At 33.1% G+C, this 14,735-nt stretch overlaps 1 protein-coding gene across 7 annotated transcripts in view; it reads left to right on the forward strand.

Annotated features, from left to right (window-relative positions):
• The window catches only part of LOC121296784 (lipopolysaccharide-responsive and beige-like anchor protein), a 295,937-nt gene that overhangs the window by 131,700 nt on the left and 149,502 nt on the right, over positions 1-14,735 (forward strand). For all 7 annotated transcript variants that reach the window (XM_041222596.1, XM_041222620.1, XM_041222603.1 and 4 more), the window contains one exon: positions 7,715-7,839. In XM_041222596.1, the coding sequence (XP_041078530.1) occupies positions 7,715-7,839 (125 nt within the window). The remainder of the gene's footprint in view (positions 1-7,714; positions 7,840-14,735) is intronic.

Below are 14,735 nucleotides of genomic sequence, written 5' to 3' on the forward strand. Positions count from 1 at the left end.
CTGTATTAATGTGAAGATTTTAATTGAAAACAGTGTGCCCTAAATAATCAAAGGGATCACTGCAAATAAGAATTGATACAAAGTAAACAAATCAGCTGTTCAGCCAGTATTCAGCTAGATAAAGAATACACAATGTTTGTTGTTTTGTTAGAGGGCACAAATCATCCGGAAAATATGGTGGTTAATCATGTAGTTTCATTTCATTTCCGTGGTAAGACATTTGGAAAGGTTTGTTTTAATTTAGGGTTAGGGTGTAAGGTAGTTTAATACCATTACTTAAATTAATGCCATGATAACAGGATATCTTTCATCTATTTATTCATGTATTTGCTTACCCTGTTTCATAAACACATGGTTTATGCAAATTTAACATCATTTTTATGAAATGAAAACCGTAATATCAGTAAGAAATGCAAAAGCAATCTAAAGGAAGAGCACCAATCGGCAATATTAATGAAAAAGGAAGAAAAGAAATCTCCCATCATACTTGATATCATTGACTGTAACCTTATTAATCCAGCAAGAATATTATAAATGACTGTTTGTCCTTTATAAAGTACCTTGCTTTCGAGTGATATATGAAATAATGTGTGTTTTGCATGTCCTGTTTGTAATGATAAAGGTCATATAGTATAATTTACATAATCTGCAGCTAGAAATGAACCACATAGTAATATCATCTGTATAACGTATACATTATCAGAGGTTAAAAACTATCATTATTCATGAAAGTTAATTTTACGGTGGGTGTAAATGATCTATCTTGCAGCTGTTTTTTTTTTATTTTTCTATAAAATACTATGAAGCAAAAGCTACACAAATAGCATATAAAACTGGTAAAGAATGATGCATTTGCTTTGAGTCTCTGTATAACCGATTGGATCTTGATTGATGGCAATCATTTGTCTTTGTCAGAAAAGAAGAACAATTCAGACATTGAAATAAGAGTGCTATCAAACTTTCCATTCTGGCAAGGAGATTCCATTAGTGCTTTTTCTATGTTGTGTTTAGCTTAAGGGGAGAGATAAAGTAATCTAAGGCTTACAAACAAAAGCCAGGAAGTTACTTTTTTCCCCCCCTAACAATTTATTTCACCTGATTTTGAGAAGATGCTTCATAAAAAATGAATGTTGCCTGTATTTAAATTCATTAAATAATTCCCCAGAAATAACCTATTGTGTAGGTTGTATTCTTTCATAGGCATATTAGATGTTGTCTGTATAGATAACGATTCATACTGTACATGCTGTGAATCCAGGTATTGGGGTGTTTAACTAATCATTGGAATTAAACCCTTTTTAAGATATGATTGATGAAAACCCTAACAAATGAGGGGGGGGGGGGATGCCACAAAATTTGAGAATAGCCTTAATAACCCACAATGTGTTTCTCCAGGGGCATTGCCCCAGTTGAAACAGGTACAGTTTTGAAGGTTTGTGGTTCCACAGACAACTCCTGTTATGCCCCTTGTGAAGGTCCCATGATTGTTGCGGCACATCTAGTAGATCACATGACCACTAGGGGTGATATAGAGACTGTAAAATCCATTACCCCTAGTACTGCTACTACTACTGCGACTACTACTACAGTCTTACCATGAACTAGCATGCAAAGATGAGTTTCCTATTTAGCTTTAAAGCATATTACTCAACCCTTTATTTCATTACATACCAGAATTGTCTTGCAGTGGCATTGTATGAAAAGGTTCAAACTTGCAAGTCATTTATTACGTTCGAGCTAGTATTTTAAATCATTTTATAGTCTTTGGATACATTGATGAATAATGAAACTGTAGATTGTTTTAGTTTCACTGGGTCTCTGAGATGACAAAGTATAACTAAGGAAAAATAAAATGCCTGGTAGTGGCTCTTGCCTTTATCATTGTGTTATTTAAAAGCCGCGTGGTGTTGAAAATAAATCTTAAAGAAGGGGGAAATTTAAACAAAAATACATTTTAATCACTAGCAATTTAACTTACAGTATCTGTGCAAAGAGAACCATTATAAACAGGGCAAAGAGAACTGTTAAACAGAGTTTATTTCTCTGCCTATTTCCTCCTATGTAAATGGGTGCACAGAGAATGGAGCTATCCTATTTTGAAAGACTGACTATAATTACAGCATGACTAGAGATGGTGAAAAAAAATATTGGATATTGTGACTACAATAACTTCCCCGTTTTTGTTTACTATTATTGCTAAAGGGGGTTTTACGTAAAAGGTAAATCAATTTCAGAATATCTGTGCAGTTCCAGCTTTATATGAAAATGCTGAACTTGCCCTTTTATTCTTTTTCAAGTATATAGTTCAACATGAACGCAAACCAAAACAGCCTCTCAAATCGTAGTAAACCATTTCAAAATGCTTGGAGTAATTTTAGTTAGATTTCCATGTATTGTAAACCAAGTTTTTTTTTAGAGCCTTCACTGTACCTGAAATGTGTTTTTTATTTATTTATTCATTTATTTTTAGTATATTGTTGATTTACCATTATTGTATTGTTGATTTACAATATAAAGTCCTTGGGAGTGTTACAGCTGAAGTACAGGAAGTGGAATAGTTAAGCACTTCTTCATTGTTCCAAGTTTGACGTTGCCTGATGGTCAAGTTCCAATGTTCACTTAATCCTTCACAGCTGTATATACCTGTCCATTTATCTGAAAGCAGTTCAATCCTAATTCATGAGAGGAAGACAATGCAACAATTAGGCATTTTATTCAAGATCAGTCACAATTTGTATGTTAATAGTACTGTAATGCTTCTGTTTGAGAGGATGTGTGTGTTACTGTAAGGTGCATCTTTAAAATGCTTTCTAGTTGCAGTATATGCTTAACAACTATTTTACCAATGTGTTGCATAAAGGTTAGAATGCCTCCCCAAAGCTGACTCCAGATTTTGCAAAAGGTCCAATCTGTTAAAGTAATTCAGCTGCCAAACCCTGGTGTTTATAAGCTGGCATGAAATTACACTGCAGACTACTAAAATGCACCAATTCTGGGTTGCAAAATTGGTAATTATACTTTACTGCTCAATATAAAAGACTTTCTTGTGCAAATGATTTCTTTCTATTTTTCTATCCATAAATATGTTTTGAATTATACAGGCTTACATCCAGGAACCTCTCTCAAAAATGCTTTATAATGCATGCATTAAAACAAGAGGCCATTTCGGGCCAAATTATTCTGGTCTGCAGTCATTTTTATGAGCAAACTAATTACTAATTACCCAAGTGGTGCGTAAGTGAACCTGCTAGGTTGGCCATTGTAATTGTAATTGTTATCTTGAAGAATGGCACCGCATAATTCTGCCAAGATGCTGGAGGATGGATGAGAAATTAATAATTTATAGTCTTTAGAAAATACTCTGCATACACAGGTTCAGAAGGATTGATGGCTGGTGAGGTTAACAAATTTTAGCGGCTTTCATTAGGTTTTTATTGTCATATGTTTGTGGCACTTGGTGAAATAAGCTTTGTAGGAGATTTCGAGCTGGGGAACTAATTACTTGTGCCGATTTGCCATACTGATGAATAGACCCTTATTGTATCATTCCCAGAAGACGGGGAGTAGGCTGTGATTCACGGCTGCATCTCGGCAGATATTTGATAATAATTTTAATAGATGAATGTAGGAAGCCAGAATGATGAAGTGCCTATATGGGCTCTGAGGCTATCACAGGCAAACATGTCCCAGTCTTTATAATGAGAGGGGAATGTTACAGAATTTGGATTTTAATTATTTTTATTGTTTTTGTTTTGAATAAATTCATTACACATTTATAGTCTGAAACATCCCAAATGACTAATTTATTCTTATACTTTACATATATTCATCAATTCCTTTACATGTTGAATTTTTCAATATTTATTGTTGTATTGTTTTTTTCTAGTTTAATGCCAGACTGTAAGCCAACTTCAGAATAAGCTGCACAGCCACATAATGCATCTTTCTCAATTTGCTCATCCTGTCCCTCATTTCTGTACAATGCTTTTGCACATCTGTGTTCTCTTGTCTATAATAAAAATAAAATGTGTAGTGCTTTAGGTTTGAATTACTGTTCTAATAATGCTGGCTGTTGGATACACGTTTACTGCTGCTCTGTGCGAAATGCTGCTTTTCCAAAATGAAATATTTAATAGTAATATGATCTCATCTGTGTAGTTGTAAATCAAGCCTTTAGAAACCCCTATGTAGATAATGGGGAGTGGCACAATGTTTTTTTTTATTTCCATGAGCTATAAAAAGAATATTTAGATAAATCTAGTCATTTTTTAAGGCTTTTGATTTAAAGCTATAGCTCCTTTCAAGTGTTATTTACCCCACTGTCTTCCCCAACCCGCTCTCTATTTTCTGGACCTCTGTTATGGTTCCTGTTGGACCTGTAGATATTTAAAGTCATACAGTAGACAGCAATGCTGCTTCAGAGACCTACTGAACATTGAGAGCATGTATCGGTTTTCTGTCATGGGGTGAGATGCTTGTCTTTACAGCGACGTAGCTCATCTGGTGGAATAGTGAAAGGCTGGCAATGTAGCCAAGAAAGAGACACAATGGAGAGAGCATGGTTTCTGCTTTTGAAATTAGTTTAAAAATTGTGTGTGGGTGGGTGGGTGTGGGTGGGTGTGTATATATATATATATATATATATATATATATATATATATATATATATATATATATATATATATATATATATATATCAAAAGTTTTCATTATATTAGTGCTGGGACGAACACAGGATTTTCATTTTCGGATATTTGCGCAAATTTAAATATTCATTCGAGTATTTGTTTGTTTTCAAAAGGTAATAAAAGCCATTGTGTTGCTCAGGACACAGGCAGAGATGGCATAGCAGCAGGGGGGCGTGGTGCCTCTGTGTGTGCCTTTTATTTTACAGCAAGACATTACAATAAAGAATACGTTGTGTAGGCCTTACTTTATCCTAGCGAATTAACTACAGAACCAAAAGCAGTTCAAGTTAAACATTGTTTTGTTTATTCCCAAAATAAATAGTACATAAAGTTGACACCGCATTTTATTTTATATTTCTTTTTTCCTTTTTTTTTCATTCCTTGCTGTTACTGTTTCTTCATGGTAAATGGTGGCCATAGACATGTTTTCATAAAGTAATAACATGAGGTTTACTTGTGTCTTTTTGTAGCTGAACAAGCAAATGAAGACTGAAATTGAACTTTAAACACTTAAAATAAAACAAACGTCTAAATGGCGTTGTAAAATTAACGTGAAAACAATTTTTTGCTTCTCGTTTATTACATTCCACATAAGAGAAAATCGTAACAAAATATATATAATATATACAATCTATATAACATTTTCAGGAAGTTGAGTACTGTTTAAGCGAGGCATTTCAGAATGACGTGCTTGCTTTTTTTTCTGTCCCATGAGATTCTGACTCGCTGTAAAGCCGCACAACACTTTTTTGATCCAGGTGGCCTTCCATATAGATCACTATGCGTTTACGCGCATAATCTGGTTTGTTTACTTTTTGGTGTCTCTCTCTCTCTCTCTCTCTCTCTCTCTCTCTCTCTCTCTCTCTCTCTCTCTCTCTCTCTCTCTCTCTCTCTCTCTCTCTCTCTCTCTCTCTCTCTCTCTCTCTCTCTCTCTCTCTCTCCTCTCTCTCTCTCTCTCTCTCTCTATATATATATATATAGCCATGTCACCCAGAGCGCAACTTCTGGTGAGGCCATAAATAAGTGCAAGGTGTTTTTGTCATTTTTAGCAAATACGTACAGATTTTTGTATCCGAATACATGTCAAAAAATATTCGGTTGAGTATTCGAATATTTGTCCCAGCACAAAAAGGCACAAGTAAACCTCACGTTATTACTTTATGAAAATGTGTCGATGGCCACAAGAAACGGCAATGGCAAGGAAAGAAAAAAAATCATAGTTTACATTAAATTACAGTATGGTAATATATGTTGCAACATAGATCTCAATCCCCCATTGGACCTACATAAATGTTGGTTATATCAGTGTGTTCACTATAATAGGGTTGCCCAATTTGAATTGAACATTATTATATAATACTTTTTTATGAAGATTACTTCACATTGATCAACATTTAAATAATATGTTTAAAAAAAAAACAGTAAAGAAATGAAAAAGGAAAGAATCTACACTTACATGGTGAATGCAGTAATTACATGACCTTTCTCTTGAAAAAAATATCCAGCGTAGATTGTTTCCTATTTGTGGTTGCCTCCTCATGCCTGTTGCCTGGTTGTACTCGTCATACAATACGTGTCGCACTACAATAGGTTATCTTTGAATTAGACTTATCTTTGAATTAGCCAACCGTGGTCTGTTTTCATCGAGAGAATAACACATTCACACTGGAGAAAGTCAGGTTGTTGTTATGTTATGTTACAGCTCAGAAAGCAAAACACAAATACTGGTAATATTTGTACATATTTTCAACATTCCCTGATAAGGTAACAACCTTGCTTAATAATGTGTTTTGGTATTTAAGGAACTACGAGACCTAAAAAAAAAAAAAGAGCGATGCACTGAATATCAGGCGAGTGCTTAAAATGCAATTATACTGATTTATACTTTTATGGTTTTTAGACCCCTCCTGTACCATAAAGCTTATTCTTGCTTTGATAAAGCTAAATAGAGTTCAATAATTATTTTTTTTTGTTGTAAATCGGGCTACAGAATACTTTTTCAATGGAAAAACCATTTAATGTCTAGCAAAAAAACAACTGCCTACACTACATACAAGACTGAAAAGATATTTGTTTAGAAGCTTATTAAAGAGAGATCATGAATCCATCATTCAATATACAGGTCTTCGGCCACACCATCCTATAGTTTTAAATAATATAGGATCGTCTGGACTGTACTTGTCTCATGACCCCTACTCTTCTTGAGCAGGGAATAAATAGTTTTGCCATCAGTGTTTTGGATTTGTAATTAAATGTAAAAACGCATCAACACAAAGGAGAAAATAAACCATCCAGTGTAATTTACTTTGCTGAATAAATAGCTGTCCCATTCGGCTGAGTTGTGGCTCTTCAAGAAGGAAAAAGAGAGTGAGGAAAGAAAAATAGTAATGGAAGGAAAATGCATTTCCCTATGTTATGCCTCAGGGGCTAAATGTAATGAATATTTTAAGAGATTATTTTAATTAAATTCCTGCACGTCTAAATAGAGTAATATTGTATTGTTGCACACATATCTGTGCTATAGTCGTGTTCATTACAAGTTAACGCTTTCTGGACCTGCAACTCTGGGGGATGATTTACTGACCTTGTGCGGTAAAAGGCACAAATTGGGAAGAAAAATGATGGAGAGGCCAGACTTTGATTAATATTGGTAATGCTATCCTGTATTTATAATGGCCTTTTCCCTATTCTGGTTTATAAGTGCAGTCACAGGGAAAGGTGCCCTGCTGAGGCTGAAATGAGGCTGAAATCGGAGCACATGCCACTAGAGTGTGGGGAAACTGATCACTCTGTCAGCAGTTCATTTCAAAATGATGTATTTAGTGCTCATTTCACCTTCCTATGAAAAAAGGGAAAGGAGTTCCTTAGTCTGGAAGGTGATATTGTTATTTTCAAGGACATACCCAAGTTAAGGGTTGTGTATAGGAGGAAAGAGCGAGCAAACAAGGAAGGCTTTATGCAGTATTTGTGCACTACCATGCTGTTTGATAATTACTAACACATGTGCTACCTTGGTTTCATTGCAGTCGTCCTCGTGAGTTCTGGCGCCTCGACTACTGGGAAGATGACTTGCGGCGCCGGCGACGTTTTGTGCGCAACCCCTTTGGATCAACACATCCCGAAGCCACACTCAAAGCAGCAGTAGAACATGGTCAGTTTCTTAAGAACCGCTCTGTGCCTGTGGCAGCAGGTACACGGCAATAAAAATTACAACTACAGTTGCCATAAAAATTTTATTGTGCCACAATACACAGTAAAAGCAGCCCTCATTTATATAGTTCACACAGTTAATTTAAAAACAGGCCCACATTAATAAAGACAACACTCGGCAGCAGTAAACCCTTTTGTGGTGACCCCCTCCTTTTTGTGTTTGTTTGTTTGGGTTTGGTTCTGTTGTTTTAAAATCTAGAATACTGTGTGTGTGATATACATTTATATATATATAATATATATATATATATATATATATATATATATATATATATATATATATATATTATATTATATATATATATATATATATCAATAAAAAATAATAATTTTTTAATTTCTTCAATTTTGCATGCAAAGCAGTTAAAATTACGGTCGTATGTTAATCTACCATTCATACAAAGAGATATAATCTTTATATATAATTATATATATATATATATATATATATATATATATATATATATATATATATAGATATATATAGATAATATATATATATATATAAATAAAGTTACTTTTTATGAAAATATACATCCATGTATAAACACATCGCAACAACAAATTTGCATGTATGTATGTGTGCAACACATGTATGTATGTGTGTGTGTATATTAGTTTTCCTTAAGTTCAACTTGAAAGCTCGACTTTCATATACTGCTTTTCAATTAAGCTGCTTAGAAGTATACCCTTTAAGTAGTTCTGTTTATTATTATTATTATTATTATTATTAATAATAATAATAATAATAATAATAATAATAATAGTAATAGTAATAATAATAATACCAAACACATTTATCTAAATCTGTTTTTTAGTTCGGCCTCAATTATTATGCAAGAAACCCTTTAAAAATGTTGCAATCTATCCCTGTTTCCACAGTACTGTGAAAAGATAGGCCCCTTTTACATTTCCAAATTGGAGTTTTATAACATCTGTGGGGGGAATTTATAAAAAATTGCCAATACAGTATATTGTATTGCATCAAGTATGTGAAATCTATAGAATTAAAGTTAGTTTAATGAACAGCCACATTGATTAGTCCTCTGGTGCATAAAGATTTATTAGATCATGTACCAAGCAAATCCTTTTCAATAATGTACACACATGCACATAATTCAATTTGGTGTTGCTGAAAGTTTCACATTTTTGTTTTGCATAGTTTTGGCCTGCAAGGTTACCCAAAAAACCACATAGAGTACACTGGTAACACAATTAGCAAAAAGCTGTATTCGGGTCCTTGTGTTATTTTGTAATTTTAAGGTCAGCCAAAACAAACATGAATCCATAGTATATTGTGCTAAAGCCCAGTGTTGCTACTACAAACTGTGCTGCGTCTTTTCGTGCCAGATCAGTACATACAATCAGCAGCATTTTGGCTTCAGTCTAGCAGCTTAACCTATTGCACTCTGCCTTAAAGAGCCATTTCTGGTAGAAAATGCCTATAATATGTCACAAGATAGCACAGCAAATGTGACATTGGTCCTCAAGATGAATGACCAGCCTGACAGTAGTCAATAAGAATGTGATCTAAAAGCAATAACTGTACCAAATCCCAGAATCCTTGGAGACCAGCCGCAGACCTAATGTTAGTAATGTGCAGCTGGGAGGATGCTGCTAAAGGGCTTATTTTGGAGAGGTAGTGAACTGCCTTTGTGAAAGAAATATAGAACTCTTACAACAGATTTAACTTTTTATAATGTCAAGTGAAGGTTGCTGTTGTTTTTGTTGAGTTTCGTTTATGTATTATTGAAGTAATTTAAATTCTGAAAAATAATTTACAAACGGCTAAACGAACTACTAATGCATTGGCTTAAGTCAGTAATTGGCACCTAAATTATTATAAGCCCCTCTAAGGATTATGTTGTCCCCAAAGACATTTATAAAAATGTTTGAACATGTCCTCCAGTGCTTTTTTTTTATTATTCCTTTGTGCTCAGTGTTCATTCTGCATCAATACAGATTTAAAGTTTATGATTTCTACTTCTAAAATTTGTGTTTATATAGAATTATATTAGCACTTACCGACTTGAAAATACCCTTATTTATGTATTTATTTATTTTAGAATAACTAAATACAAAATAATCAGCAAAGGAAATGGATTGTCAGCATTTACCCAGTTGCATTATATCACTTTAAAGGGTAGCACTACTACATTTACAACAACTGATTCAGTCGCTGCAAGTTCCTGCACAAAGTAATCTGGATGCAATCGTAATTAAAATGTGATGTACCGGTACTTGTTTCAGTTTTTACTAGAAATGTTTTTTCTATTTTTCTTTCTTTTTTTTTTTTTTTACTCTCATCCATCCATCTAACATTTCATCCAGATTTCTTAGCAGCTGACAACAGCAGTTTAAAAATTTAAATTAAACCAGAAAGGTCATAGCTGACTGACTATTTACATCTGAAATCAGATTAATGTAGGAAATTGAAAAATTCAAGGAAAGAACTTAAGCATTATTAAACATCATCTTCAGCATCTGCTGAAAGGAGATGTAGATTAATGTATCATTATAATACAAACATTCAAATTTTAATAAAGTTAAAGCAGTAAATATTTCAAAAACATTTTAAAAATGCTTCTGTTTTATGATACGTTCCCAAGTACAATTGTGATCATTCATGGCTGGCCAAGAACTTTAGAACAATTTACACCAAAAACCCAGAGCGAGGCAGTCCTGTGGAGGCTAGTTATATATTTATGGCTGGAAAGAACCATCTTTTCTGTGGATTGATTTGGTCTGGATGAGGGCCTGTGGTGCAGAGGTGGCAGAGTAAATACCTGAAGACTAATGTCTCTGTTCTTGCGATCAATACCAGCCTCACGACTACACTCCTGGCTACACTCTTGTTAAAAACTAATTTGTTAATTCTGACAATTTAATTGGCCTTACTAAGTCTGCCTTTAGTAGCATATAAATGAGTGTTTGAACTACTCACTCAGAAACTTGACTTAAAATAGTGTCATCTAACAGGTATTATTTACATGTGTGCCTGCTTAGAAGTATTATTTACTTAACTAGCTTTGATATGCTTTACTGTATTCTAAAAATAAATGCCAAGCCTCGAAATAATTTGCGTTATACTGGGTCTTCTATTAGTAATATACATTTGTACAAATGTGCATATACACAAACTATACATACATAATGCGTAAAGACCCATTTTTTTGCAATATCTGAAATGGACTATTACATTTCTGTTTTAACTACGATATATACTGTGGTTATACAGATCTGCACATATATGCATATTTAATAGTTAGAGAATTCTGAGTGTTACTTTATTTTCTGTTTTAATTGTTTGCACCAAGCATTTCAGCAAAAATCCTCCAGCCCACACCAGTGTCTATGATGAGAGCTGATAAAGTGCTTCAAAGCTGTTGGGATTCCCATGACAATTGCATTCATGTGCATAAGCACCATGTTTGTTTTCTTTGAAGATGTGGAGCAGCATTGGGAGACTGAAGCAGGCCCACTTGCCTGGTTTTGCTTGCTTATGGTTTTACTAGCTGTGACAAGCAATTTATTGTTCCTTGATTTAGCTTCAAATATAAAAGGTCTGGCAAGCTACAAACCAACGTCCAGATACTTTTCTCCTGATGGCAAATCCAAAATAGTCCACAGAAGAGGGAAAGAACACCCAAGTTAGCACAGACACATTACTGCACACTTGGAGAAATGTTTACCAGATGATGATTTAGTCATTAACACAGGTGAAAGGTCGTGAGGAAATGCAACATCACTTTTTTTTCGGTTTCGCTCTTTTACTTTTAATAACTACAAGAAATATTTAGGTTTCTAGTGCAATCTGTTAAGCTTCTGTAGTTACTTGAACACATTTTAGGGACGGCATCCACAGTAGTGCTGTTCTAATTGAACCTTCAGACCAGGTACAGCAGAAGCAGCAGGGAAGAAGGCTGACGTACAGTTCACTATCCCCTTTAACAACCAATTTAAGCCAAATAATAGTATAAATTAAAAATATAAATTAAAATAGAAAAAAGAACATTTTGCATTAATTTGGTAGATATTATATGTAGCAGTTGATTTTAGGAATATTATCTGATTTATATTTGTTTAATGGCTTTTACATTCATTACTATTTGAACACAGCTAATCTGTTTTAGGACGCTATGTGTAGGTTCAAGTTCCCACTGATGAGACACTTTTTCAAATACATTAAATCAGTAGTTTAGTTAAACAGTTGTATTACACCCAAAGATGTATTTATTTTTTCACTGATAACATAATGTTAGAATTACAGCAATTTCCAAAATACACAGTCCCTTTACCTTAACATGCTTAGGGTTAGTAACCGGTTCAGTTCAACAGCACATAAGTGGCAATTAACCATATATGAAGTCCAACACAAGAATGTATGGTTCTAGTTTATTGGACATTCCAATTGGATAAAAGAAAATTGCATTAATTTGGATTTTATTTTATTTTTGTATTTATATGGCCTCACAACAAAAAGTAAAATTAAATTGACAGAATCCGATATTCAAACCAATGTAGCTTTAAAGTGTCAGAAAAGATCTGATAAATATATTTCACATTTAAATAAACTCATTGTTTGGATTTTTTCTTATAATTTATCAGTGGAGTGTGTATTTATTTATTTATAAGTGTGTGTATTTATTTGTTAATTTATTTATTGTGTTACTTTGTAAGTATTGTGCACAACTTTGTGAAAACAAAAAATTAGCAATATCAAAATACCATGCAAGTATACCATGTGAAGTGTCAGCCCTTTTTGCAGTGGTGAATACTCAGGCATGTGGAGTGTATTAGGAAGCTGGTAGTAATTTCACTGCTGCTAACTAAAAATCCTCAAGGGGGAGTTAATTACAGGAAGACCATTCTAAATATCACCAAGCTGCATATTTTCCATGACATGAGATTTTTCAGTTTGGACTCTGTTTATTTATAAATTAACTTGCCGTTTTACACAAATAAAGGTATTTTAATACAAATCTTTATTCATTCAGGTAAAACGCCACGTTGAGATTACAATCTGTCTTCCAAAGTTGATCTGCCAAAAAGTTGCTGTTATTGGAAAAAAAGAAGTGTCAATTAATGTTTTTGGCGTTTATGTATTTAGCAATCAAGCTCAATGAATACATAGTTTTATATTTGTTTTATACAGTCACTTATTGCAGATGCATAGTAAGGCTTTATTGGTGAAATTGTAATCAAGAAGTTGTATGAAAGTGTGTCAGACTGTATTTATTTAAATAAAGACTTACTGACTCGCAAAGAACAGCTGAACGCTATATCACCAGGGAATGCAGTCTTCTGTAAATATTTGCAGATTATATTTTTCTTAAATAATCTTTTTGGAACCTCAAGTCATGTATGGCAGAAATGTGGATATTGGTTTGGAATAGCCTATTTATTTTAACATTTTATTTGATGCCACAAGGGAAACAAAGTTTTTAAAGGCTCTTGGTCCTCGTGTATCAGTAGAATGATGCACATCATAATGTGTGGAGTTACGTTTTGTTAAACTCATGAATTCTCGTCAATGCGGGTATAAAGTTAATGTGCCTGAATCCCTTTTAATTTGTGTGTGTGTGTGTGTGTGTGTGTGTATATATATATATATATATATATATATATATATATATATATATATATATATATATATATATATATATATATATATATATATATATATGTGTTGCCTTTATGAAAATATACATCCGTAATAAACACATCGCAACAACAAATCTGCATAATATTTACAACACACGTTTATCTTAAGTATAGTCCTACAGTAAGCTGTTAAAAAATATATAGCATTTTATAATGCTTAGAATACTCTAACTTAACGTACGTGGGTCGTACAATTTCTGCAGCGTTTTTCACAAGCATTACGTGCATGTATCGGAAAAGTAGGTACACACGTGTCAATCCACTTGTATGCCAAAACTAATACAGTATAATCATTACATTTCAGTAGGTGAAATATGAGTATTTTCCGTATGGAGCACTGCAAATTATATGGTTGCTGCAGCATAAATTGACCCGATTTGTTAATCTTTTTTTATTTATTTATTTATTTATTTATTAAATCTTGGAGTACATAATAAATATATAGTTTATATAATTTTATATTCCAAGTTCTAGTTTTTGTTAATTTAATTGATTTTACCGTTGATTGCACAGACCCAGGTAAGCATAGTCTTGGACTACCTAATGTTACTTTAGGTGAGGTAGTCCAAAACTATGTACTAACCGGGTTCTGTGAAAGTTTTAAACTACTTAGGATTTAGTCAAAGCTTCAGAACATATTTGTGCAAAACTCTTATGTTCATTAGGCATTTGTTGTTTTGAAATTATTTATCAATAAATATATACACACACGTGTTTACACAATAGTTTGTACATGGTGATGTTACATGTGTGTGTGTGTGTGTGTGATATATATATATATATATATATATATATATATATATATATATATATATATATATATGATATATATATATATATATAATATAATATATATAATTACGCTACTAATTTTGGCAAGCGCCGGGTATTGGGAAAATACTGCAAAACATGAGTGGAACAGGGTGCTGTTAAACATATTACTGTATATTGTGATCACTTAAAACTTTCACTGTTACAGTTAATAGTGGGAAATTAATGAAAGCAATAGAAGTTTGATCAACAAGAAGTATTGGGCTTACTGGTAGTCTAGTATTGATGATAAATCCAAAGTAGCACAAGATACATTTTCTTCGAATTCGCCAATAACGTAGACTATATTGTAAATGTAAATCGTACCATAAAAAAAAAAAAAAAAAACACCAACATTTTTAA

The sequence above is a fragment of the Polyodon spathula genome, chromosome 2 (assembly GCF_017654505.1).
Source record: "Polyodon spathula isolate WHYD16114869_AA chromosome 2, ASM1765450v1, whole genome shotgun sequence".
Lineage (NCBI taxonomy): Eukaryota > Metazoa > Chordata > Actinopteri > Acipenseriformes > Polyodontidae > Polyodon > Polyodon spathula.